Source organism: Alligator mississippiensis, chromosome 11 (genome assembly GCF_030867095.1).
Source record: "Alligator mississippiensis isolate rAllMis1 chromosome 11, rAllMis1, whole genome shotgun sequence".
NCBI lineage: Eukaryota > Metazoa > Chordata > Crocodylia > Alligatoridae > Alligator > Alligator mississippiensis.
This window is the reverse complement of record NC_081834.1, coordinates 27,976,719-28,004,655: the sequence shown is the minus strand read 5'-3', so window position 1 is coordinate 28,004,655 and position 27,937 is coordinate 27,976,719. Positions and strand designations below refer to the sequence as shown.

The following is a 27,937-nucleotide window of genomic DNA, read 5'->3' as shown; positions in this document are numbered from 1 at the left end:
GTCCATATATGGGCAACAAAGATGAACAAGGGTTTGGAAGGCAAGTCCTATGAGGAGAGGCTTGAAGGAGCTCAGCATGTTCAACTTGCAGAAAAGGTGCTTAAGAGAAGACATGATAGCAGTCTTGAAATACTTAAAGGGCTGCCATAAAGAAGAGGGAAAGCACCTTTTTCTTTCTTGCTGCAGGGAGAAGCATGTGGACCAGTGGCTTGAAGTTGCAGCCAAGTAAATTTAGACTGGATATCTGGAAAAACTTCTCCACTGTGAGAACAGTGAGGCAGTGGAATAGCCTAGGGAAGTTGTGGACTCTCTATCACTGAAGGTGTTCAAGAGGAGGTTGGATAGCGACTGGTCAGGGAAGATCTAGGTGTAGCTATTAGAGGTGCATTGATATATCGGTCCATATCGTATTAGTACTGATAAAAAGGAAAATTGACGTTATTGGCAATCGGCATTTTTTGGCTGATGTGGCCAATAATGTTGCCAATAAATGCTGCATGTTGCTGTGCGCATCCCCAGGGGAGGCATGAGGGGCACATGCCCCCTGGATCTGCATGTGGAGCGAAGGTGGGTTGCTTGCTGTGGGCTGGGGCCAGGTGCAGCACTGGGCTCTTCCTGGTATGGGGGTTGGGCCGGGGCTGCGCTTGGGGCTGGTGGTGGCAGTGCTGGGAGGGGGTGCTACAGGGTAGGCTATGGCCACCTGAAAACTTGCCCTAGCCCCCTCCAAGCTCTCCCCTCCCAGCACTACCGCCTGTCCCAAGCATGGCCTCAGCCCAGCTCCCCACTGGAAGAGCCTAGTGCCATCCCCAGCCCACAGCAGCAGCCTGCCCTTGCCCCGTGTACAGATCTGGGTGGTATGTGCCCCCCCACAACTGCTGCCAGGGGTGTGAGCAGCAGTGGGAGCCACCCCCAGTGCCCCCCGGATGGCCCGCTTGGGGCTCTATCCCCACCCCAGCTGGGCAGCCCCTGTCCCAGCCCTAGCCCCGCTCCCTCCTTCACTGCAGGGACCTCAATCTGCAATCATCATGCCCCTTCCCCCCAACAGACTTACCAGCCAAACGCTGCTCTCCAAGCTGCTAGGCTTGCATATGGGCAATCAGATTGGTATCGGCTGATATGGTTCATTAATAATTGGTCATTGGTATCAGCCCAAAAATTTTTTATTGGTGCACCCCTAGTAGCTATGCCTATTTTCTACCACAGGTATTTCCCATGCTTCTGAGCTCTGCTGGTTGCTCCCTCCACCCCCTTTTTTTGCTATATGTGTTAAGGTGTTTTTATGCCTTCCCAGAGGCATTGGGTATTTGCAACAGCCGAGGCTGGGGACTTCAACTGGGGTGTGCCAATGCTGAAGTTCCCTGGCTAGAGGATCTTATGCCTCCATTCAGGGTCAGATTGATCACTATATTGGGGTCAGGAAGGAGTTTTACCCCATGGCCAGATTGGTATGGACTGTGGGGGTTTTTGCCTTCCTCTGTAGCAGGGGGCATGGTCCTCTACCCAAGACCTCTTGAGCATATATTAATAACATTTTATAGAAGCAGGACATTGGCTGCCATGGATCTCCTGCTTTACTTGTGGCAGGTTAGGGTGTTAGGTTTGTGTTGGGTCAGGGTTGATAATAGTCTTATGTAGAGTTTAGACTATGGTTGTATGGGATGGTCTGGATAGGAATGGTCCTGCTTCAGAAGGGGAGGTTGGACTAGATGACCTCTGGAGGTCCCTTCCAGCCCTGGTTCTCTATGACTCCAGGACAGTGAAATTTCCTAGCTGCTCACAAGAGATCTTGTATCATGTGACACTTGGGCACCCATATTATTTTTTCTTAACCTTTTATTCTAGACTGCAGTCAGCAATGTTTCCAAGTGGCAGGCCAAAACAACAGCTTGGGTCTGAGGTGGGCTCAAACTTCTGACCCAGCAGTTGCCACCTCCACTCCTCCCTACTATGGTGTGGATGAAGCCTCCCACTGCTAAAACCCCTCAGCTCTGCAAGCTGGATCCAATGACTACAAGCCATAGATTGCTGACCTCTGTTTTAGACTATTGTGGTTTTTACCTGTATTAAGAGCCCAGTTCAGCCAGGCACTTAAGGTGTTGACTAACTCTTGTAAACTTGAGCAGATTGGGCCTAAGCAAAATCTTGCAAAAAACACATGGTACATGCATACATACCTATGTGCAAAAGCAACATCACATTTGTGTTTCTATGGCTATTCCTCAGTCACTAGAATAAGATTCTCACCAGCATGAAGGAGAGGAGGATCTGGTCTGTTGTTGAAAGCAAATATGTTAATTATGCTTATTAGGGTGGAGAGCAAAAAGACTCGGTATGGTTTTTAAGAGGTTTTCTCTGGAGAAGTGGGTAAATCTCTGTTGTAACTGGGCCTGAGCAAGTGATTAAGCACCCCATTGTAGCTGATCCTCTTGTTTCTCTCTTTTCTGCACAACCAGCTTTGAAACCCAGAGGAATGGCCTGGTGTTCATCTATGATATGGCTGGGTCCCAGTACACCAACTTTGAACTGGACCTCAGCAAGAAAATCCTCAACCTGCTGAAGGTAAAGGAAAGCTTACCCCTGGTTTGGGGGGAGGGAGAAGGAAGGGACCGTGAAGGGATGAGGTCTCCTTGCTGTACCTTTCTAAGAGTATGTAACTTATAGGAGGAGAAAGGTAGAGCAGGGGTTGGGGCTGGCGGGACTTTGGTTCAGTTTCTGGTATGAACATCCTATGTGAACTCAGGCCCTTGGTCTACCCCAGGCCTCAGCTCCCATTCTGTGAAATGAGGTGAATAGCACTTACTTCATGGTGATGTTGTAAGAATAAGTCCATTTTCATGGCTGAGAGGTGCTCGAAAATCAAGATCATGAGGGCATAACTTGTTTATAGACAGAGACTTCATGGCAGAAGGATCTCTGTGAACAAGTGTCCTTGGAGAGTTTAGAATTTATGATCATCTCCACAGAGTGGGAATCACAGCCTTTGTCAACCCTGTAAGTGAGGGGGTGGATGTTGTTCCATCTCTGCAACAACTCCTTCCATACAAGTATCTCAACTGTCTTGTTACCAAAGCTCCACAGACTGAGAGGCACTGCTGTGCAATGCTAAACAATTGGGACACAAGGTGGCAAGTCACAGTATTTGATATTTCTTTTTGACAGGTGCTCTGTGCAGCCTTGGGCAATAAATTCATTAATGTTCCCCATCTCTAAATTGGGGATAATCATTCCTAATCATCTACTCCCAGGGGAACTTGTGATGATCAGTTAAGTAGTGACTATAAATAAGGTCTTGAACATAAAAGATCTTATCCATCCCCCATCAGTCAGTAAAGATCTTACCATTAAATGCAATGGCTGTTAGATCAGGTCTATAAAGTACTACTTACATGTGAAGTGTGTAGGTTTTATAATGGGCCTGCTTCCCAACTGGTCAATTATCATAAAACAAATCCAAGTTGTTTTTGTTCTATACTGACAGTTCTTGATTGCCCCCTACCAATAAGGTGAGAGTGAGAACTGGATATTAGACATGGAAGATATCTTAGATTGAGCCCTTTCCTGCAAACCTGCTAACAGTTAAGACAGAGCTATTAAGTTTCTGCATGTGCATAAGAAACAAGTGGTTGAGCTTTTAAAGAGAGAGAAAACATCCCAAACTGTGTCTGTGTGATGTACCTGTGTGTTTATACTGTAGTCATCACCAGGGCATCTAGATTGTGCTCCTATAACTTCCTAAAAAACATGGAGTGGAAAGGAGAACTTCTTCCCTCCAGCCAGATTGCTAGAACTGCATTGCTATGGCCTAATCAGCCCCGATCTGATTTTCAGGCCTGAACCGCAGGCTCCCCCTGCTGGTCGTGAAAAGTGAAGGCAAGGAATTGAAGAAGCTTGGGTTTTCCCAGCTTGTCTTGTTCTGTAGACCAGCTGTTCCCAAACTGACAGATTGTGCACCACCAATTTAAAACAAGACAACCTTAAGCACCACCAGCAAACTTTTCAGTTAAGCCTTAAGTACCGCCAGCAAATTTTTGTCATATAAAGTAATTATAAAGTAATCTGTTAATGCATATCACTGACAGGTTGTTTGTGTACCACTGGTGGTACCCATACCACAGATTGGGAACCACTGCTGTAGACACCACTGATAAATGGTGCTGTGGCTTTAAAACTCCTTTGTATACTGTCTGCAGGGAGCCTTCCCAGCTCGCCTCAAAAAGGTGTTCATCGTGGGAGCTCCTATGTGGTTCCGAGTCCCATACTCCATCATCAGCCTCCTGCTGAAAGAGAAGCTGCGGGAGAGGGTGAGTAGCACAAGGCACCTCAGCCTGGTCCAGACTTGGAAGGAATCCAGGCTCCAGACTGCTGGCACACATAAGAGAGCCCTAGGTCTGAGGAATTGCTTGTATCTGCTTGGAAGCAGGATCTTGCATGAGAGAGACGAGACCTCTTGGCTTTGCTGCTGCCTGTGCTGTAAGCCTTCTCGTAGCTTCTTAGCCACCATTCCAGTGAGGCCATGTGGAGGGTTCTACATCTAGGAAGGCTGCAGGGCTGCCAGGGCAAAGGGGTGAATATAGCCTGGATGCAAATAGATGTCCCTCAGTTGCTGTCAGTAGAGTTGTCCCACTCCATCACGGAGGTGGACTTAGCCCAGGGGAGCTTAAAACTAACCAGCAGTTGAACTTTCAAAAGCATGAGCCCATGTGTACCCCAGTGCCCACATAACCCACATTCACCCATGTGCCAGTGGTCAGTGTGGCCCTCCATTATTCTGTCCATCAGCATGTTTCTTGCTGGCAAAGGTACTGGGGCTTGACTGGGCCTAAATCTTCAACCTAAATCTCTCCTTATTTCTGAATCTGTTTGTTTGATTGTAGTGCCCCTGGCTGGTGGTCAGGGCCTCATTGTGTCAGGTCCTGTACAGATTTTTTTTTTTTCCCTAAAACAGTGTCTGTGTGTGTGTGTGTGTATATGTACAGACGTGCATGCAGACATTATATATACACCTTCTAGCAAGCTTTTCTTCTCATACCTTAACTCACAAAACAAAACCCATAAATGTGTTACAATACATGCACTTGTGGACCCATGCAACTGCCCGCCAGCCTCCCTACCCAGATCACACTGTCCCTCAGTCCACACCCTGGTTAAGGGGTTTAAAGTCTCAGTTCATTTTCTGTCACTATCTCTCCCATGGGAGGATCCGCTGCTGCTGTCCTTGTCGCTGTCCCCAAGTCAGATTGTCTCATCATCCTCTTCACTGTCATTGTCTATTCCTCCTCTGGACGGGTCTTGGAAGAACCTGTGCCAGGTGTTCCTTTGCCAGGTGGAGCTGGCTGCATCCTCACTGTCCTCTGCTACCAATTTCCGGTAGTAGAACTGGAGTTCGCTCAGTCATTTTAATACAGTGTAGTACTTCGAGGTGCCATGTGGCTGTACATCAGGAGGTTCCTGGATTTCCACAGGGCACTTCTGACACACAACACAAACTAGTTGAAACCAGCTGATGGGCTTCCTTGGTGTTTAGTTAGGTGCCCATACAGCGCCACCCCTTTGGTCTGCTGCCTGTCACTGCTTTGCAGAGCCCCTTTACCTTTTTCCACACCTCCTTGAACAGAACCATAGGAAGTAGTCAATAGTCTCTGTGGCCCTTGGCAGATTGCCCTTGAGCATCTTGGTGTCCTGTACAGCTGCATGGGAGGAGCTTTCAGGCAGTGCCTGTGCCCTTTTGGCTATCCCACCTCTAATCTCTTCCTTTGATGTTATTGCTGGAAGCTGCAAATTAAAGGGAAAAGGAGTGAATGATTAATGTTAAACGGAAGTTAAGTGCTCTTTTCACAAGTGCGGGAGGGGCTCCTGTTTTTAAGGTCCCTGCCAAGCAAAGCACTTAAACCCATGCCTAATTTTAAGCATGTGAATAGTCTCATTGAAGTCAGTGAACACACCCACATGTTACTGCTCTGAAACTAAAAAGAGCTCTCAGGCAGCCTTAAATTAAGGGGCCCAGTCCTGACTTTGGGAGCAGCAGAGGGGCCTCAGTGTTATCCTGAACACACCAAATAAAAAGTCTCAAGAGCCAGGTCCTGTGTATTCTTGCAAGGGTGGATTGTACCCCACACACCTTCTGTCTCTCTTAGGTCTTCCTCTAGTGCCTAATATCACTGTAGCCAGAAGGCAGAACAGGGAGCTGCATTCCTTCCAGTGGTTTGGGGCATTCATATAACATCATCAAAAGCTTTGTAAGGAATGCAGCATCCTGCTTTGGTTTACCAGAAAGGGTTGTGAATAGTGTCAGCTTGTTCAGCAGCTGGATCTTGGGCACTGGCCAATAAACTAATTTAAAAAAACCCTCATCTTCTGTTCACTTGCAATTTCTAGTCCTGCCTGAGAATTCTTTTAACCACTTAGAGTCTTAATCCATTTCTTATTTAGTGAATAATAAGGACAGTTTTGATTGCCCTGGAATCAGCAAACAGGATATCATAGTCAGGATATTGCATTCAAGCAGCTGTTCAGAGGAAAGGAGGAACTTAAAGATTTACTATCTTTTCTAAATACAGCACCCAGAGTGTCATAGACTCTTTTAGATGGAGTTCAAATGTTGTAGGGCTGCTTTTCTGGAATATCCAGCAAAATTTTGGGGCTGTGACAAAGATGTTCTTAACTGCCTATGCAGGGGGTCGGACTCGATGATCTATTGAGGTCCCTTCCGACCCTAACATCTATGAATCTAACACCTAACATCTATGCGCATAGAAAGGAGTCTTACCTAGGAACCTCGTAGTATCCTGACATCGCGGCTGGTGGAACCCTGCCTTTGTAGTTAAATGCTTCCCTCCACCTTCTATAATGAAGTGACTTTAATGTGTGATTCTGTGTAATCATACATGCCTCCCAGATCTGCCTGGGGGCTTGCATGAAGAGCATCCCCCTGAAGTGAGTCTTTTACTGGCTGTAAGTCTTCACTCTTGCAGAAAAGCTGTCTCTCTGGACAGCTTCAGCCCAATTTCTCTTCTCTGTTCAGGCAGAGGTAGGCAGACTCCCTCTTCTGGATTGTTTCAGAACAGCTCTGTTCAGTGGTAAAAACTGATTTCTAATCAAGGGAAGTAAAGGAGCTATTCAAAGATGCTTTGAGGACATTTCCAGCCCCTGTAGTGGCTTCAAGAACTTAGCTCAGACTAACACTGCTAACTACCACTCTTTCTTATAGCCAGGCAATATAAGACTCATCCCAGACAGGCACTGCTTCAAGCAAACCCCCATCTTTTTCCCTCCTGATGCATACAGGCTTTGCCCATGCCTCTCTCCCTTCACCTCTAGGTGCAGATGGTGAAGATGTCAGAGCTGAAGGAGCACCTACCCAGGGAGTGCCTCCCTGAATACCTGGGTGGATCCCTCAGGCTGGACCCTCTCAGCTGGAACTGTCGGTTCCTACCCCAGCAGAATGGCCACCCAGACCCTCTGGATGAGCTCATCTTAGTGCCACTGGTTTCCCCCAAGGACAATGGCTCAGTGCATGTTCCAGGACCAAAGTCCGTGACTGTTCAGGAACTGATGGACCATGTGAACCGAAAGCAAAAACGGGGAATCTATGAGGAGTATGAGGACATCCGGCGTAGAAGCCCTGCAGGGACCTTCATCTGCTCCTTGTAAGTGTGAGGAGGAAGCATTTATGGTGCAGTTAGGCATGGGGATGGCTGTCTGGGAGCTCAGAGGCACCACTGGGTTCCTGTGGAAATCATCCCTTTGTCAAAGAGAAAGGGACTGGCTCTTCCACTCTCCCCTGCTCTCCCAGTTTCCCTCGCCGCCTCATCCGAGTGGCATCTGCTCTGACCTTTTCCTTGCATGGAAAGCTGAGCAGTGATAGATGCAGAATGATGGAATGAGGTTAGAGAGGGGACTTCTGGGATCAGGATTTTCTCCTCATGTGTCCATGTCTGGGTGGCTTCGGAGGGACAAAACAAACCTGGTTGTCACTGGGCCAGCCTCTTCCTAGAGATCTTCTTTACCATTTGAAGTAGCGATTGAGAATAGGCAACCCCTCCACGTGGTAGGTTCAGTAAAGGCGTATCAAGGGTGGATAGTTCTCAATGTAGGCTGCCCTGTGGGCCCTAGACTGGCTTCACTAGTGGATTTTGGACTCTCAAAACCCTTCTGGTGCCATCCAAGAGCATATGGGAGGAGAAACTATCACAAGGAAACTAGCCAGAGATGAGAACTGGGTGCTACTTTGGCCTTAACCATGTTCTCAGGAGTATGGCCTTTCTCCGGGTGAGGAAAGCCCTGCCTATGATGACAGCAGAGCCCAAACTCAGAGCTGAAAATGTGACCTATAGCTGTGTGCAGCTGTGCTTACCATCTCTGTTTTGGCTTGTCCTACCCATTCTCTGCCCCTACAGGGCTCCGTATAACCAGGAGAAAAATCGATATGGTGATGTGCCGTGCCTGGACCAAACCCGAGTGAAGCTGACCAAGCAGTTCAGTCGCCCGGAGGTGAGCAGGCTGAGGCCACTTCCACTCAACTCTTCTGGGTTCCAAGCTGGGTCCCTTCCCCTCCCCAGAGGGGTGGAATTCACATATTGAAACATGCCTGCATGGCCTACATGTAATTCCTGGCCCATAGCCCTGAAGGATCTGTCCTGTGTGGCCCAACAGATTGTTCTGAAAGCTCTGCTGAGGGCTTTTGGTTGGTAACCCCCTGGTTGAAGACTGGCCACCACCTGCCTCTGGCTTTTTATGCACGGCCACAGTTCCACCTCAGGGTTTCATCTCTGGGAGAGCACAGATGATGGAGGTTGTGATTCTCCAGAGAACAGGTGTTTGCAGAAGGCTGGCAAGTCCCTCCACTGGTACTACTCTTTCCTGGCCCTGGGGAACATTCCAGCTCTTAGCAAGAACATCTTTAGACGTTGCTCTATCTTTGTCACTAGGTCCCTTTGTCTCCTGCACTATGTGTAGAAGCTACGTGCAAAGCCTCATACCAGTGCAGTTGATGGAGGGGGGAAAAGCTTCTCAAGAGTTGGGACACACCTAATTCTTTGCTGGCCTGTGATATGTAGAAGTAGAGTCTCAAACCCACATCTACATAGTGGTGATCTGCTCCGTGGTAGACCACTAGGCAGGCTTGTCTTCACTGTGGTGCATTTGAAACTATGGAATTAAGTGCAGTAATTGCTTGAACATCCCCTGAGGAAGCCACATTCCTGAAGAGCATGTAAGCTGGATAGGGTCAAGGGAACAAGGGATCCTGACAGCCCTGGCCATATTGAGCAGAGGTAGAAGTAAGATGTGGCCCACACCTGGGACAGGGGAGGGGTCCACTCTGCTTCAGCACTCAAAAGAATTTAGCTGTTAAACCTTCAGAGCTGAGTCCTCAGGCTGGTATAAATCAGCAGAGCTCCAGTGCAGTCACTGTGGTCACACAGATTTACATCAGCTTCAGGCCCAGCACTGCATATCAAAGTCTTCTCAGAGAGCAACAGGGAACTTTTACTCTGAACAGTGGTCCCCAACAGACAGACAGCCTCACAAACTGTCAGTTTTCAGCAATAGGATGGCTGCCAGCCAGAAGTTTCCAAATTTTCCACTTACTTTCTCCCTGATGAGAGATGCTTGCTGTTAGGGTGAGCTCTGAGAATGCCTAGCCAAGCCCAATGCTCTGGGTTGCCTGTAAAAGGGGAAGTGCAAAGCTTGTTGAAACACAGTTTGGCTTTGAGGTCTTTGAACGTGACCACAGCACTGGGGAGGGAGTGGGGCCTCAGAGTCACTACAGGAACATGGATTTTCAAACAAAAGAGCCAGAGTGAGCCCCCTTCCTCACTCACTGTTAGGACTGGTGTTTTGGGGATTGATTATATAATTGACCCCTGAATCATTGTGGGGGAAGCAGTGCCATAGGCACTACTTTGAAGTCTTCATCTGATGCAAGAGAAATGCAGAACTCTGAACTATAGTCCTTGCAGATAAAAGAATCTCCCATTTCCTTTGAGCTTCCAGTGTTTTCACTGGGAGGAAGGGAGTGAAGAGATCCTGTCCCTACCTGAAAAGCCTTCTGGGTTACTACAAGAGGTATAGAGGATGCCATTTTCATGGAGAATCTTGGGGAGGGAAAGGGTTTGGGGCCTCTGTTCTGAATCCTGTCAGTCTTGACACATTCTGCTGAGTTACTCATCAGAGTCTTCTGGTGCTCAGCATAGCTGGATTTTGGATCCATCCCATTTTGTCCTGTCTCTGTTACTGTGTTGTCTCTCTGCTTGTGCTCAGTGGTCAGCTAGCTCTCCATTTCCCCTCCATGCCTTCCCCATGTACCTCAGTGATTTTTCTGTAGGAGTAGCACTTGCCTGAATTGAAGCTAACCTGGTGGGAGTTGGTGTTGGTCCCCTGGCATTGCTGTACTGAGTGAACATGACCTGTGTTTTATCAGTAAGGTTTCTGGATAGCTGACAGCTGTTCAGTGGCTCAGAGCTGTGCTCTGTGGCAAAGCTTTGTGTGTTTGTGGGTGTGTGTCTTTTTTTTTTGTTTTGTTTTTTTTAAATACTGCTGCACACCTGAGCTATCTCCAGTACCTAGGTCGGTGGTAGCAAATGGAGTTTGGGGATCAGGGGAATCCATAGTACCAAGCCATCATCAAGTCCTATCTCATGCCTTTGTCTTTGTGGTTGCTTACTGCAGGGTTGATAACCACTTTCCCCTACACTGGGACACAAATTCTCCGGTTTGCTCTGCTTCACAGGGGTAACATTTGTATGCACTTTTCTCTCACCAGCTGACAGACTACATCAATGCTAGCTTTATGGATGGCTACAAGCAAAGGAATGCTTACATTGGTACTCAAGGTAGGAGCCTGCTGTTTCAAATGGGGAAGTGCGGGGCTAGTATTCCCCTCTTCAAATGCAGTGCCTTTCACACTCCCTAATGCCATTGGGTTGGGGCTAGTCTATACTCAGAGGATTCCTGTGGTGAATGATTTATTAACTTGTCCCTGAGAGGGCTGGAGTGCCCCTGGCAAGCAGCTAAAAGAAGAGGGGCTGGAGATGTGGTATGGTTGAGTTAGCGTGTTGTGTCATAAGTTATCTTGGTGCATGGCTTCCTGCTGAGAAATATGGCCACTCCTTTGAAGAAGGGCCACACAGAAGTGGGCAGAAGTTGAACGTACAGAAAAAGCTCAGTGAGAAGTCCCTTGATGTGAATGGAGAAATGCCCACTGATTTTTTGGATAAGATGAGGTTCTTCCTAGTCAGGGAAGCAGTGGAATTGCTTTGGATGAATCACTGTGCCTCTCTGCTTTAATCAGGGATGGTCCTGCCTTGAGCAGGGGGCTGGATTGGTGACCTTGTGAGGTCCCTTTCCAGTCCTACTTTTCTGTGACCCTATGGGGTTATTTGTTCCTTGTCTCTACAGTTCCCTGACTATCTCCTTACAACTGGGTGCTACGTGGGTGAACTCGTTAATGTATGTACAGCTTTTGGGTGCTACGTGACTTCCATAGAATGGAGGAGCATCATGGCCCAGCAGTGACCAAACATCCCCACTTGCTTGTTCCAGGCCCAGAGGGCTAGGGCAGAGTCCTGGAGCAAGAAGGAATGGGAAGGACCCTGGGGCTGGAGGACATGCAGCTTGGCAGGAAGTCAGAGACTGATCTCAGCAACAATGTTAAAAAATATTGAACAGCTGCTGTTCCTGCTCAAGCCAGTGGGAGTCAGGGGTGCTCAGCGCTTGTGGAAAGCAAGCATTCTTGGGCTGTGCCATCAGGGAATGGTACTGTATTTGAAATGCAGCCTTCCATTAAACATGGCAAATATTTCCCTCCTCCTTTTAGGCACAAGAGTGCATGGCAACTTAACTTTTTATCCAGTATCCTGGGGCTGTTTGGAAACAAGCATCTTGGCTAAGGCAGGTGCTTTCTCCAGTGACTGATAACTACAGGCTCCCTCTTCATGGCACCACCTACCTTGTTTCTTCAAAGGGTGTGTGCTCAGCTGCGTTGTGTTCTCTGTGGGTTGTAGAGTATCATCATGCATTTCCAGTATGTTTCCAAGGCTGCTCATCCAATTTGGAGAGAGACACTCTGGTATCTCAAGGAGGGGAGCAGCCCAGGGGGATCTTCTGAGGAAGTTTTAAGTAGGCGTCTCCCTGACTTTCCATCAGTAGAAACTTGCTGGGGCTTTAGCCAGTCCAAAGTGAGACTGGAAGGAATATTCTGGGTGCATTTGATTCATCCCTGCCTTTTACATGTTTTCAAAATGTCTGAGCACAGGACATTTTGAAAACATGTAACTTTTCCATGTCACCAAAATATGGCAGTGCCACTAAGGGAGACCTATTTTAGGCAGGTCTCCCTAAGATAGGTACATCCACTTTTTCTCTCAAGACGTGTGTTTCAACTTGTCAGCTGTTCAGCAAGACCAAAAAAATGCACTTCAGAGATGGCAGACATGTTAACAGCTGGCTGGAAACTTGTCAGCCATTTAAAACCCTTAGCTTGTATCCCATTTGCCCTTTGAGGTGTAAGTGTAGCATTTACTGTGGGTCTTACCTCCTCACTTCCCCCATAGTCCAGCTGCATTCTGCATCTGTGTTACTGGGCCCTCTGGCTAGTGAGAGTAACTGCCATGTAGTTGGGAGAAGGGAAGCAATATCACCATCTACCCACTAACGAACCATCTCTCAGTGCTGGGCAATGGTATATCCTAGAGCTGGGGTTCTCGAAGTTTTTATGCCGTGGCCCGGCAAACCACAGTCCAGCAGCCACAGCTGACCATGGCTGGAATTTCCAGCTGGCAGACAGGCAAGGCTACCCCCACCCCAGGCAGGGTGGTGGGCCAAACCCTGCGCTGCCACAGACCCTGCAGAAGGAGACGCGGCCTCTCTACCAGGCTCTGGGGGACTGCAGTTTGCTGTTCCGTGCTCTCTTCTGATCCGGCAGCTGACTGTGCTGCAGACCAGCAGCTGACCCACCGCAGCCCAGGGATTGAGAACCCGTGTCCTAGAGCATTTTGTGTGCGCACTTGAAGCTAAAGCCTTTGTAAGCTCCAGGTAGCATTTTGAGGCCAACAGCTGGATGGAGCAATACTAGGTTTGTAATTGCCACCACACATCCATGTTGCCCAATGGAAGGTATTGGAATCAACTTGGAATCTTCTGCCAAGGCAGGTGGAGAGCATCGGGGCAGTAATCTAGGTAAACAGTGTCCCAGGTCACCTGCACCAGCAGGATATTGGATGGGATTTCTCCGAAGTCACTGGCCTCTCCTGCCTGTGTCCTTATACATGTGTTCTGTCGCTTCAGGACCTCTGGAAAACACCTATTGCGACTTCTGGCGCATGGTTTGGGAGCAAAATGTTCTGGTGATTGTCATGACAACCAGGTGAGTGTGCATTCGGCTCAGTTACTCTCTTGGTTGAGATACAGAACTGAGGTTTTGTGGATGCTTTAAATCCCATGTTGCTGTGTTACAAAACACACTTTACTGCTGTTGTGCAGGCTAAAGTTCAGCTGAGGTAACCATGTTTGGTTTTATTAACTTCCACCTCTTGTGGTTTTAATTCACAACACTAGATGTGACGCTATCATTTTCTTCATTTTCTGCCCTAGCTTGTTTTATAGTGGTGGCATGCACTGTTGAAGCAGCCATCCCATTCTACCTCAGACATGGTTGCATTTTTGAGGATGGCCGTAATTCTTGTATGTATTGTATGAATGCAAAAAAGCAAAACAAACTCTGTGTCTGCACTGGGAAGCTTGTAAGGTACTTGGGATCTTATTTCCCACTTCCAAAATAGGCTTCTTTAACCTTGGGCTTAACCCAAGTGGCTTAACTTCCATGCCTGTTTCCCCATCTGTAAAATTGGCCACCCACTACTGGAAGATGCTTTGAGTTGCCTAATAATCTAACATAGCAGTCTCTTCAGTCCATGAGCTCACCATGCCCTCCTTGCGCCCCCCCTCCTCCCCCCCCCCAGTCCTGGTGCAGGGGAAGATGCCCTCTCTTTGGCTCTCTCATTTCCTTCCTTTTCTACTAATGGGGTATGCATGCAGCATAGCACCTTCCTTCTGAGTGCAGATTCAGGGTGTGTGCTCGGCTCTGTGTTTATGGTCCAGCTCCCATAGAAGCCAGTAGGTGACAAGGCTGGGATGGAATGATCTACTTCTCTCCCTCTGTGAGGAGCAGAGGAAGAACCTCTTGCCCCCTTCTCCTCTCTCTATCTGGTGTATTACAGGCTGGAGGAGGGAAACAGGAAGAAGTGTGGCCAATATTGGCCCCTGGAGAAAGACTTCCGAGTGTGCTATGGGACTCTCACTGTCACCAACCTTGGGGTGGAAAACCTGAATCATTACAAGAAAACCGTTCTGGAAATCTATAATACCGAGGTAACTATCCACCTCAGTCCTGTGGTGGAAAAAGTGAGCAGGGCAATATTCCTGTGCTGCCTATGACTTCAGCATAGGGAGAAATAGCTAGGTTGCCATCTTCCCAGTGGCATGGAGCTAGGAATGGGCAGGCAGAGTGTCCTCATTGTCACATGTAAAGTGTGACTTGGATCAGTGAATCCCAGGTGTATTGCCTGGTGTTGCAGGAGAGAGAGATTCTTATTTCTGCAGAAGAGGAAGGCAGATGGCTCAGGTTGGCATCTACCAGGACATCTGGGTTTGAATCCGTGCTGAAGCAACTACAGTAGCCTGGAGAAGCAATATGTCTGGGCTGTCAGTGGAGTGGAGGCCACCATGTGACTACATGGTATTTATTAGTGGCTTCCTAATCACTAGGAAGGGGAAGACCTGTGGGAGCACTGTGTGTGACAGGAGAAACAAAGGGAGGGAAGTGTTGGTGGTAGAAGGAAGGGGTGGGAGCGTAGAGAAATGAAGGAGACCTTGGTAGGCTGGGATAGGGCTGGCTGGGGGTGGGTCCATGCTGGTGTGCTTGCATGGACTGTCTGGTGCCTGGGGACACAAAAGCGGGAGTGTGGAGTTCCTCCATGACGGAGTCTCCCCCGGGGACAGAGGTGGAACAGGCCTGTCAGCTGGAAGCACTGACAGTGAAGCTTTCTCACACAGAACAGAGAGCGGCGCCTGGTGTCTCATTTCCAGTACTTGAGTTGGCCGGACTATGGCGTCCCCTCATCAGCTGCCACTCTCATCGACTTCCTGGGAGCTGTGAAGCAGCAGCAGAGGGTTGCAGTCAGTGCCCTGGGGCCACGTTTCAAAGGTCACCCAGGAGGACCACCAATAGTGGTCCACTGCAGTGCTGGCATTGGCCGTACAGGTAATTGTCTCTGATTCTGGAAACAAACTGATTGTGTGTGTGTGTGTGTGTGTGTGTGTGTGTGTGTGTGTGTTGGGGGGGGGGTAGGTTCCACCTAAAAGAGGGGAGTGGAGGTGCATGCTGCTGTTGTCTGTCCCAGGGGACCACAAGGAAGTGTCTCAGATCCAAGTGTCTCAGTTCCTCCCATACTCTCTGTGGAGGCTCTCCAGACCCCCCACCAGGAATCCTTGCATCCCCTGCCCCTTTCTCTTTGAGATCCACCTTGGTTCCTGTCCATGGGGTTGCTTGTACTCTGAGTCTGATTGTGATTCCCTCCAGGCATGGTCAGACCTGATTCTTAAGGAGCCAGGAGGAATCATGGCCAAGGATATGAGGTTACTTTTCTCCCTGAGGAAGCCATGGTCCTGTACCCATCCCAAGTGCTGGGATTCAGAGAGCAGAGTTAGGAGCTGAACCTGGATCATTTAAGGCAAGGCAGCACTACTGTTGTGGTCCTGATGTGCACATTAACCCCCTATCTGGGGACGCTCCTGGGATGTGGCTCCTGGGCAGGTTGATGCAGTGTAGATGATGGTCATATATGTCGTCCCACAGCCTTATGTCCCCACCTGTCCTCCAAGGACAAATTCCTCCTCCTTGCAGGAACTCTGGGCTAATGGGTGGAAGACAAGCAGGAAGTCTCCTCAGTGGTGCAGATGTTTTTAAGGCACCTAGGCTTGACTGTCACTGGAAGCCCAGAAGTCCTGTGGTGCAGTGCCCTGGGGTGGTAGCCATTCCTGATAATGCATGCGAGGCATTTGGCTGGAATAGCTGGTTGTTTCCACCCCCAGGTACGTTCTGCGCACTGGACATCTGCCTCTCGCAGCTCCAGGACGTGGGCACACTGAACGTACACCAGACGGTGATGCGGATGAGAACGCAAAGAGCCTTCAGCATCCAGACCCCTGAGCAGTACTATTTCTGCTACACGTCCATCATCGAGCATGCTCAGCGCGAGGGTCTGCTGCCCTCCAACCACACGCGAACAGGCCAGGAGAAGAGCTAATCAGGACAAGGGGCCCCCACCCCTGATGGCAAGGACTGGCTCTGTCAATCACGATCAGCCCACCTTCCTCATGACTAGTCCAAATTCAGCGGAGCCTTTGGGTTGCAACCATCAGTGATGCTGAGACAGACTCCTTTGTTGTAAGGCTCCCGTTGTTGACCTTTCTTTGGCTAGCTGGTTATAACCTGTCTCAGAGTAGCCACTGACTAGCAGCTCATGTTTCTAAAGTTTAGCACCTGCCATTGAACTGTGCCTTATTAAAACCAAATCATGGCTGCCACTTGCCAGGGGTAACTAGAGAGGAGTGGGAAGAGGATTTACTTCTCACCTTGGTGTCTTTATTTTTTTTTCCATGGGACCACCTGAAATGCCCATAGAGAGGGCTTGACTTGAATATCCATCCTAGAAACCATTTCCAGTACCACCCTTGCCTAGGGTTTAGAAAAGGCATGTACTTCAGTCTTACCTGCCACTAAGCGTGAGTGTCTGTATGTATGTGTGTATATAATATATCCTTGATGTGTTCGGGTCTATCCTACATACGTATTATATAGATACATATATATGAGCGCGCCTGTCTTTAGCAGCTCACAGGGCTCAGTCTTGTAATGTTGTCTCACTGCTGTGATCTCGAGTGACGAGTGATAGCCTTGCAGTGGTAACAGTGCAACGATGTTACTGGCTCTTTCCTTTCCTTTCACTCCTTGGACACAACTTTAGGGATGCAGGCACTCACCAGGAACCATGCACACTGGTGTACAGAGCAGGGTGCATATCATACCAGCATGTTCTTGTTGGACTGGTGCTGTGCAGGGAATTAGCACTCCTGTGAGCTGGTGAGATGCTGCCAGGGGCACATGGCACATCCTTCTTCCCAGAGGCTGTTAGGGATTGCTTAACATGACCTGTCTTGCTATTGTGCAACTGCTCTCTCTTCCCCTTGCCTGTCTTGCTTTGGTTCAGAGGGGTGGGCCAGTTTTCCCAGGAGCAGGGCATTGCAGATTTCCCCGTGACAAAAGGATGTTGCTGCCCTGGGACAGGCTCCCCCCTGCTTCCAGGGAGGCCAGTTGGTACGAAGTGCTGCAGGGCAGAGGGTGCAAGCTGCTGTCAGAACTACTGGGCTTTCCTTGATGGCAGTAATATTCTGCAGTTGGAGTTTGTGCTTTTCTAGAGTCCCACCCGTCTCAGCCATACTTCACCAGGGCGAGTGGTGGCAGCTCCTAGCGCCAAGCAAAAGCCAAAACCATCTGAAGGTAGGGAAATCAGAAACCTCAGAGTAGCTGGTGTCCCCTTCCTCCACACAGCACCCAGTCTGTCAGGGATCAGTGCTGAGCCCATGTCCCACCCCAGCCTTCTTAAGGTGCTGTTGGGATCTCTATCTATCATGCCCCCCTCTTCCCCGCCCCAGGAGGTGAGGCTGGCAGCTGAGTGGACCTCAGTAATTTTATACTGTAATAAGCTCTTTAAATGTGTATATTCTTATTTTTACAATCTTTTTTTGTTTTGTTTTGGGGGTTTTTTTGGTTTTGTATTTAACATGAACTTGATCAGAGCCAGAAATAACTATAAATGTTCCTATTCGCTCTCGTATGGTGATGCAGTTTTTGTATTGACATATAAATACACCAACAGATGACCAGTGCTCTTAGCTTCATTGAAGTAGCAGTATGGGAACAGAGGGAGGAGGTTGAGAAGGGGACTGTGGATGACAACAGAAGGAGGAGGGGGGTTAATGTCATGGGCCCAATGCCCCCATTTAGACCAAATACTGGCTTCGTCTCCAGTAGGCAATGATGTAATTGGGAGTCATAGATTCATAGATGTTAGGGTCGGAAGGGACCTCAGTAGATCAAGTCTGACCCCCTGCGTAGGCAGGAAAGAGTGCTGGGTCTAGATGACCCCAGCTAGATGCCTATCTAACCTCCTCTAGCAGACTCCCAGGGTAGGGGAGAGCACCACCTCCCTTGGGAGCCCATTCCAGACTTTGGCCACTCAAACTGTGAAGAAGTTCTTCCTGATGTCTAGTCTAAATCTGCTCTCTGCTACCTTATGGCCATTATTTCTTGTGACCCCCAGGGGTGCCTTGGTGAGTAAAGCCTCACCAATTCCCTTCTGTGCCCCCGTGATGAACTTATAGGCAGCCACAAGGTCGCCTCTCAACCTTCTCTTGCGGAGGCTGAAGAGGTCCAGGTGCCCTAGTCTCTTACAGGGCTTGGCCTGCAAGCCCTTAACCATACGAGTGGCCCTTCTCTGGACCCTCTCCAGGTTATCCACATCCCTCTTGAAGTGCGGCACCAAAATTGCACGCAGTACTCCAACTGTGGTCTGACCAGCGCCCGATAGAGGGGAAGTATCACCTCTTTGGTTCTGTTTGTCATGCACCTGCTGATGCACGATAGTGCCATTAGTTTTTCTGATGACTTCGTCACACTGACGACTCATGTTCATCTTGGAGTCCACTAGGACTCCAAGATCCCTTTCCGCTTCCGTGCCTCCAAGCAGATCATTTCCTAGGCAGTAGGTATGCTTTCCATTAGTTCAGTGGAGGCAGGATCAGACTCTCAGGGGGTGCCAACTTAGATGTTGGAGAGCTTTGGTCAGAGAAGAGCTTCTCATTAGGCCTCAAACTGAATGCAAGTGCTTCATGCATGGCTGTTCTGATGTCAGTGAAGGAAATGCAGGTAGCTCTTGTTGGTTAGAAGTGCATTCATTATGCATTGTTAGACTCTGCTTCTTGTGTGTGCAGTACTTGTGTGGATGATCCCTTGTAAGGCCCATGGGTTGGGGCTACTGCCAACAAGAAACAATCCCAGTTAAATGAGTCTCCCCTCCCAAGTCCTGAATTCTCTTTGTATTAAGCAACCTTCCCTGAAGGAGTGGGTACAGACAGTCCACCTGGGAGCAGAGGGTGGGCTTTGTGTTTCAAGTAAGTTAGTGCTCCTTCCAGTAATTGGTCAGTTAAATTCTAGCACATCTATCTCCTCCCCCCCCCCCCCTCCCCCCCAAGAGATGCAGGCAAGGCCCATTGTCATCTTCAAGCTTTGGATAGAGGATGGCTGGCAAAAATAATCTGTGCGTCTTGTGAAGGTTAAGTTTGCCGACTCACTCTGTAATTTAATACAAAAGCCTCAATTATGTGATTAATTACAGATCGCTTCACATGCTAAATACCAGCATGTGGCAGGATTTAAATTTGATAGAGTACATTGGGGGGATCCTGGGCACTTGTTATTTAAATTGAGCTAGCGCCAGTAAAGGACTTTGGGAACAAAATGTTAGGTGCCGAGGTATCCAGCCCCCATGATGGAATCGTTAACCCTGTGTTGAGTGCCCCAGCTCCCTGCGTGCTGGCTGGGAAAGAGAAGTACCATAGAACAGAACCTCGGATAGTCAGTGGGCTACTGCCTGGTAACAGGAAATACTGAGGATGGCAGGGGGAGGTGCACACACCCAGCCATCTCCACAGCTTACGTGCCCAGCTCCGGGCTGCAGAGAAGTACCTCTGTCCACTTGGGAATCCTGGACTGTCCTGAAGCCAGGCACCTGTGCCTGTTCTTCCAGTGAACCAAGCAGGGCTCCATCTTTAAAGCACAAGTAAAGAAGTTGGGGATGGCGCTGCCCTCCTTCTTCCAAAAATAGCCTACTGGTTACAGCAGCTGCCCAGGAAGTGGGAGACTCATTTCAAGTTCCCTGAGGAGATACAGACCTTCATCTCTCATCACCTAGCAGGCTAGAGGCTGTTCTACAGCAGGCCCCTCTCCACCTGTCCTGCTGATACTGTGCTGCTGTGCAGGCAAGAAATCAAGATGCCTTGGTCAGAGAGAGCAAACAAGGGGGGCGAGGGCATGGCCCTGTGGTTTGTGGTGAATGTACTAGGGTGGGATGAGAGGGTAACTCCCTAGGGTCCACTCCCTGAACCATTTCTTTGTTTATATCTGAGTTAGTGGCAGCTGCCACTGCATTTTGTGAGGATCTCGGTCCTTTTGGGGTGTGGAGGGCGTATGCTGAAAATGTCTGCTGGCGTGATGCCATCAGGAGGATTAGGAAGAAGGACATCTATCTGGATCCTGATTAGACTTAGGTGTGTACTGGAGACCAAGCTGCTCTGTTCTGACAAGACTGGGGCAGTTCTGGACAGAGGCACAGTCTTACTGTCAGTAAGAGCTGTAGCTTCAGAGTTGGTAGCAGATGAGCTGGGATGTCAGAGGGGACACACTCAGATTTAAGTGCCCGCTTTACTGCCAGATTCCCTTCTATGGATCTGGCCTTTTATTAGTATCTGGAGGTCCCTACTCAAACTGGAATTTTATTGTCTTGGGTCCTATCCAGAGTGCCCTGGAGAGCTCACAGCCTAAAGATAAAATGGATGGGAATGGACCGAGGCACAGAAAAGGGAGGTGCCAGGGTCAGATCTTTAACCCCCCGCTCTCCCTAGATCTGTGAACTGGCCCCTCTTTTTTTAAACTTTCCATGTCATTTCCATGCACACATTCCCTCCTTGATGACCACCCAGGAGGTAAGTTCTCATACCTGTCATGTGAGAGCTCATCCACATATTTTTGCTCAGATTATAATGAAAATAACTGGACAGGACTGATGACACCAGCTCTCCTCAGTGCAAGTGTGCTTCTGTATGCACATAGATACAAATGCACAAAGATGTATTAATGCTGTACTCACTTGCATTGGGAAGTGTCAGCCATGTCCCTTCAACCACTGAGTTCAGTGTCTGCTATAACCACTTTGCTTGATATTTGTTATTGCTTTTACTAACCTTATTTAAATGTAGGGGTAGTTGCATGTATAAGTAAAGTATGTATATTTTAATTCTCCCCACCCCACTTGCGAAGGTACTACAGACACTGAGAATTCCTTTCACCAGCTTGTTGCCCCTCTAAGGTGTCCAACACCTGCTGTTTGCAAATCTTGGTTCCTTTCTCCAATCCTGATCTGTATAAAAAAGAACAAGGTGAATGTTAGGTGCTCAGACCCTGCAGAGAGATGTAGTGTTATTCTGCAGCCCAATAGCCAGACAAGGTGGATCTCATTAGATTCAGCACAGCACAGTCCAAGTGTTGGCAGCATCCTAGAGGCAGAGCGAACAAGAGGCAGGGACAGGGAAGAATGGGAAGGAATAAGTGCAAACAGTAAACAGCCTCAGGGACACTCAGTCTTGGGCTTGTGTCTGTCCCTTGGTTATACCAATACAGGCCAAGGCAGTAATGCTGGGGCACTATCCAGTGCATGCTGTGAGGAGTCACTAATCAAAGACATTAGCAACTACAAAATCCATCCCAGAGATCAGGGCCCTGTTGGGGGTATGTACTATGTGTAATGCATGGAGATGGACAGCACTTGTCTTGATGAGCCAGTAAGATGAAACAAATGATCACCCAAGTCCCAGGCTAGCATCCTATCTATTAGGCCTCACAACCTCCCTTGGGAAAGCTGTTAGTAATTAAAAAAAAAAAAAAGTACCTTAAGTGAAATCTTGGCCCTGCTGTTCAATGGGAGTTTTGCTACTGAAGTGCTTGGAGCTGAGTCAAAACAAGAAACTTTTAAGCCCATTTTTCCTTGCTGTGGTTGGTGCCACCTTCCCCAGGTGTGATCAAAAAGGAAAGGGAGAACTCTCACTTCAGGCTGACTGACCAAGATGAAGTCCAGTTCGTAAATACAGCATGAGTCTTGAGATCCTCTTGAATGAAGAAGGTGGAAGCAAGTGGTAGGGAAAACTTCACAGTTTTAAGGGCATGGACAGGTGATTGATTACTTAGCCTAGTAGCACTTATATTTGTTTTGTATGGCAGTGTCCACTGCACTGGCTGTTACCTCAGAGCAGCTGTATGCAGTAGGCCTCACCGCTTGGTGGTGGTAAAGCCGATCAGATCGTATTCGCGTTCAGTGAAAAGTTGTCTCAAGATGGACACAGACATTTAACTTGGTATAACTCTCCTGCTTCCCAGCCCTGGACCCAGTAGCATAACTAAGGTGTGTGAGCAAGCACTAACTTGTGGGCGGAGGGGGGATGACAAAAATAGCTTCCACCTTCTTAATTCAACATGCAACCACTGTCCTCTATGTTGCTGTGGCCCAGGGCCCAGAACTGCCCAGCTATGCCTTTGCCTAGATGCTACATTGCTGTTAATACAGTATTGGGTCCCATTGCCCTATCAGTAGCTCTGTTATGGCTGTGCCTCCTACTAACAAGGTGCCCCAATAAACTCTCATGCATGCCAGTGCCTCTCTCCATACGAATAGTCCTGCTAAGCTAAAACAAGACTACTCCCATGTGGAATGATGCATTTGTAGGACTGCAGGGTGGAGTGAGTCAGAAGTTTATGTACAGGAAAAGCATCCTGCTCAAGAGTTAGGCAAGGGTAGCCATGTTATCCTATTACACATGGATGAGCCGCACCAAAGTGGCTAGCAAGTGTCATCTGTACAGTCAGAGTTTTGTGCAGGAAACGTACCATGGTGAGAGAAGTATGCAAAGCCTGCAGGAAACTGACCACAGCCTGCAAGTTGAGACTTGGTGCCTGTACGTTCTTGTCAACCAATTCTTCTCACCCAAAGTTGAAAATGGAAACATAACTGAAAAACCAACCCAGAGGAGGCTATGTCAATCTATGAATCACTGGCACAGAATAGATCCATTTCTAAAGAGATGTCCTACTTTGCTTAGGAAGAGGGATACGCAAGACTCAAACTGGGCCTGATTCTTCTATTTCAAAAAGAAAAAAAAAAAAAAAGACTAAAATGCTTGCATTCACTGTAGAAGAATTTGAATGGCCAAGTCGTAATGTACTACAGAGGCATGTGTGCTTTGCTTTTTCCCAAGTTTCACAATGCAGGAACAAGGGGACATTCAACAAAATTGAAAGATGCCAAATTCAAGTCTGCTCAAAGGAAAGTTGCTCACTTCAGCATGTGATTAAACTGTGGAACTCGCTGCCACGGGGTGTTATTGAGACCAAGAATTTAATAGTGTTTTACAAGGGAGAGGTTTTTTATATGGATTGCAAGAATATCCATGGACATAATTAACAATGACAACAATTTTGGGACAGGAACTTAAAACTTCTGCTTTAGGGATCAAGCCAACATCTAGCTATCTGCAGTCAGTGAGAGACTGAACATAGGATATCCTACCTTCATCTCTGCCAGCTCTAGGATTCTCATGCTTTCCTATGAAACACCAGGTGCTGGTCATGGTCTGAGGCAGGAAACTGCTTCCATCGGACCCCAAGTCTGAGTCAGCCTGATAATTCCTATTACTAGAGGGTGACAAACAGATGCTGCATTTGTCCTGGGAGAAACCATACTTTAAACTCCCAATGTGAACTGATCATATTCCAGGTTGATACTTTAACCCAGATAGGCACCTCTATTGTGAATTATAAGTGTACAGATTTAAAATAAACGAAATAGATCAAGCTAAGTGGACCAGATTATTTATATGAATCCCCCTGGGTGTGGACAGATACAACCTTAAGCAGTTTTAAAAGGGGGAAGAAGGTGAGAGTCCACTCAGGAGCATCCCTCAGCTGATCCAGTGTAAACGTTTTGTCTGTGTGCTTCTAACCCAGAATGAAATGGGTGGAACATTATCTTCATTCAGCCTTCACTTGTCATGGGATAGAGTGGACAGATGACTTAATTCATGCACATTGGCTGTAAAGCATTATAATTTTAAAGTGCTTTTAACGTTATGTCACTCAGGCCTCCTCACTTAGATTTGATTGCATACCAGTAGGAAAGAAAAGAAGAATTCTTCACACACGTTAAATGAAACTGGGAAATTTATTTTTCTCTCTCTCGGATGTAAAAAACCTTACCCCTCCCTATGTTCACATTTTTTCCTTAAAAGCATTGGCCCTTTAAATTATGCTCACTCTTACATAGCATTTGTCCATTCATGTCAAAGCACTTTGCAAAGTGGGTCAGCCCCAATTTGATTCCATTTTTACCTGTGGGGAGACTAAGGAAAGCACTGCAGTAATGAAGGTTGAATCTGAACGGGTCATCATCAACTCCCACTTCTTTAAGGTATACTTTGGGTTTCACATACGCCTACTGCTACAGTCACAGGTGCTGTGTGTGTCATTTCTGCAAATGCTGCATGTTTCCAAGCTGGCCTTTAAAGAGGCTGGGGAGAGCAACAGGGGGAGTTTGCCCAGGGAACAGTCACTGATTGAGAGGAATGACATATGTAGGGGGGAAAGGATGTTTTCTGTAGGAAAGTAGCCCATGTGGGTATATAGGTGTTTGGATTAAAACTTTTCACCTCAAGGAGAGAAACAGGCCTGTAGGCTAGTGTATGAGGCCCTGACTTTCTGATACGCACAAGCATGTCACTCATGTTTGATTTATCCTTGTGCCAGACATGTTGTAAATTGGGTTCGAGCATTTGCACTGATAGGTGCAAATCGGTGTGTACCTTGGGTGTGACACATGTTCAAAAGTACTTGTGCATGTTTGCATACATGCTTCTCAACATATAGGTGGTTTTCTACCTTTTTACATAGAAGCACAGTTCCCAAGAATGCCTGCAGGAGCTTTGCAAGCTATAGGAGCTATGGGCAGAATAAGACCACTTGAAGAGGGTACTGCTGGGGGGACTCTGAGCCAAGGGACTATGGAGACCTATCAGTTCTCATCCCACTGTGATCGTGAAGCTCAAGTGTTCTTGAGTGCCAGTGAGTTGTGTGTGGCTCTGGGGGGGTGTTGATACCACAAAGCTTTAGGTATTGTGGTGGTTTCACAGGAATGACTGGCTGTCAATGGCTTGACCAGGGATCACTACAAACCTAATCCTCAGTCAGCAACAACCCCATGTGCTGCAGCGAAGATGGAGAGGAGCTAGGCACCAAGGCCCTGGCGGGGAAAAAAATCCCTTCTTCCCTTCAGTTAATTTCAAGAATGTGTAACCTGGACCGTCCGAGAGCTTTCTCCTGCACATCGTTGTTCTATGGGCAACCCATCAAAGCCTGCTCCTCTCCTCTGAGCCCCAGCCAGTGGGTGCTGGGGTATGGCTCATTCTAGCTGCTACGTGTGGAGCTCTGCCATGGCTATTTCTCTGCAGGGGATGTCAGTGGACATGGAAATTGTCTGTGTCTCTGCTCCCCATCTAATGGATCCCTCTTGCCAGTTGGAAGAATCTGAGCAAAATGGGGAGAAAGACATTGAGTTTTTCTGTTGCAAACTGTTCTTTTTAACAAGGTCAGAAGGGAGCTCAGCAGAACAGCTTGTACAGCCATTAGAAACAGGTGGGACAGCTGGTTCCAGAGTAGGACTCGCCCTCCTGTACTATTCATGTCCCTGAGAGCAGCTGCACGCCCTTTCTCTAGCTGGCCACAGCCCTTTCTAGCAGTCCACACCTTCTTAGGCAGTAATGTGCCAGTCACTACTCCCTCTTCCAGGAACCAGCCCTGTTGCTAGTGAGATGGAAATGCTCCCAGCATCCTTTGCTTCCTATAAGTGGCCCTGATGGTAGAAAGCAGAAACTGAGCAGCTCCTGGTTGTTACACCAGAGATAACTCAGCACTTACTGTGTGGATGACTCATGAGTTAGTTGACTACCAACGCAGCAGGAAGTTTGGGCTTTCCTGGCCGTCAGACAAGATGGTTGGAAGAAATACTTCTCCATCCACCAGCTGTAGGATGGGTGCTGCTGAATGCTGCATAGGCAGGCTGCCTGGGGGACTAGCTGGCTCTCAAAAGGGGCAGCGGGAAATCCATGAGGGTCTGTTCTTCTCCACATGGCAGTGGACAAACCCTCATGAGCAGGGATCCTGGTTTTCTCTGATTTAAAAAAAATACGCTATTTTCAGTTAAAGGTAACCCCAAATACACATTTTTCTGTGATTTAAACGAAACGTCACTAATATATCGATACTAGCAAATTGCCCATCAAGAATGATGGGAGGGGCAGGCAGGGAAGGAGCCCTGCATCTGGCCCTGTGCCCCCCACCCCCACTGCTCCATGTCTCGCCCCACGACCCCCCCACCCCCACTGCTCCGCATCTAGCCCTGCTTCCCCTCCCGCCCCGCCGCTCTGTGTCCAGTCCTGCTCCCCCCCTACCACTCTGTGTCCAGCCCTACTACCCACCCCCACCATTTCGAGTCTGACCCCCAACATCCCCCTTCCTCCTCCCTCCCTGTCTGCTGCCTCCCCCTCCCTGCCAGGTGGCGGGGGGGTGGCACTGCTACCATGATCCCTCCCTTTGCCATCAGGCAGGGAGACAGAGAGAAGCCCCACTGTTTGGGTGGCCAGGGCATGTTCACTGCTGCCACAAACTTCCCCAGCAGCAGAGCAAAGTTGGGGCCACGCAGCCTAGGCCTGTAAAGCTAATTTCCGCCCACCCTCTCAGCAGCACTTGTACTGTTGGCCAAAAGCATTACAAACAGACAGACACACAGACAGGTAGACTAAGCCCTTATATATATGTAGCGGTGTTTCATTTTAATCATGGAAAAATGTGGATTTGGGGTTACTTTTTTTAACTGAAAACTCAGGATTTTTTTTAAATCTGAGAAAACCAAGATCCCTGCTTGTGAGTCAGTAGGCTTCTTGGAGCAGAAAAGAGGTAGTGCTGGCTGAGTCGGAAGTCTGCCCTAAGGCAAAAGTGTCCAGCTTCTGCAGGTAGAACTGGGACCACATAGTACCATCTCTTAGCCATCATGCAGCCTCTGGGTTGCTGTAGTGCATCAGGGCTGCTGAGATGGCTGGCAACTTGGGAAGTTCCTCCCAGTCTGGAAGCCTCATCAGCATTACAGCCAAGGTGCCAATACCAGGGTGATCAGATACACAGTTCTCATGTTACTATCTCTGCTGGATTTGAGGGGAAAACTCCACAGAAGCTCAGATCTGTGCATTCCTAGCAGCTTTGCCAAGAGCTTGAGAAGGGTAGAATTCTGTGCACTCGTGTTTAAATAACACAATTCATGTCTGTCACCTGTATGAATGTAAAACTATTGCATTTGTAGATTCAATGTATTCAGTAGCTCAGTGAATGATTCTTTTGAAAGCCAAGGCTTCCTAAGATGTCATGATATGTATTATCCAGCCTCTAAATAGACTTGTCCTCCTAGTTATGTCCAGCTATGTGCTAACAAGTCTGCAAGACAGGGACTGAAAGGGATCAGGAAAGTTGCAAGAGCTGGGAGGGGATGGGAGGTTGGAAAGAGACACAGTTGACTTCTTTAAGAATATGATCTTGTTTCTTGGTCCATGTCTTACCAAGTAGGGGTTATAGGCACAAGCCTACACACTGACGTCCAGTGATAGGAAGTAACAGGTTGCAATCAAAAAGACACGTGTGCCTGATGCAATGAGCAGAATGGTGCGCTCCACAATAAATTATTATTCCACTTATAACATTGTACATTTTGTTTTTAATAAAACACCTTCCATGGTTAAATATCCTTTGTGCATCTGTCTGAGGGTTTTTATTTGCTGCACTGTTTGCTCCTGGCTTTCCTATGGGTGAACTGTGAGCATCTGCTGGAGGTTGTAGGGAAGTCAGTGCAGACAGAGGGATGGGCTATGGCTTGAAGACCACACCCAGGAGGTTGTTCCAGCAGCAGTTTTGCTTGTTGGAAGACTAGCAAGGACAGTATTAGGTATTGCCCAA

The 27,937-nt window shown here is 48.2% G+C and overlaps 1 protein-coding gene across 2 annotated transcripts in view; it reads left to right on the top strand.

Moving 5' to 3' along the window:
* Window positions 1-27,728, top strand: part of PTPN9 (protein tyrosine phosphatase non-receptor type 9) — a 58,370-nt gene extending 30,642 nt beyond the window's left edge. For both annotated transcript variants that reach the window (XM_006265434.4, XM_019477814.2), the window contains exons 5-13: window positions 2,454-2,559; window positions 4,191-4,301; window positions 7,318-7,646; window positions 8,397-8,490; window positions 10,763-10,832; window positions 13,285-13,363; window positions 14,217-14,367; window positions 15,052-15,259; window positions 16,090-27,728. In XM_006265434.4, coding sequence (XP_006265496.1) covers window positions 2,454-2,559; window positions 4,191-4,301; window positions 7,318-7,646; window positions 8,397-8,490; window positions 10,763-10,832; window positions 13,285-13,363; window positions 14,217-14,367; window positions 15,052-15,259; window positions 16,090-16,304 — 1,363 coding nt within the window. In that variant the 3' untranslated portion in view covers window positions 16,305-27,728. The remainder of the gene's footprint in view (window positions 1-2,453; window positions 2,560-4,190; window positions 4,302-7,317; window positions 7,647-8,396; window positions 8,491-10,762; window positions 10,833-13,284; window positions 13,364-14,216; window positions 14,368-15,051; window positions 15,260-16,089) is intronic.
* Window positions 27,729-27,937: the final 209 nt, after the last annotated feature.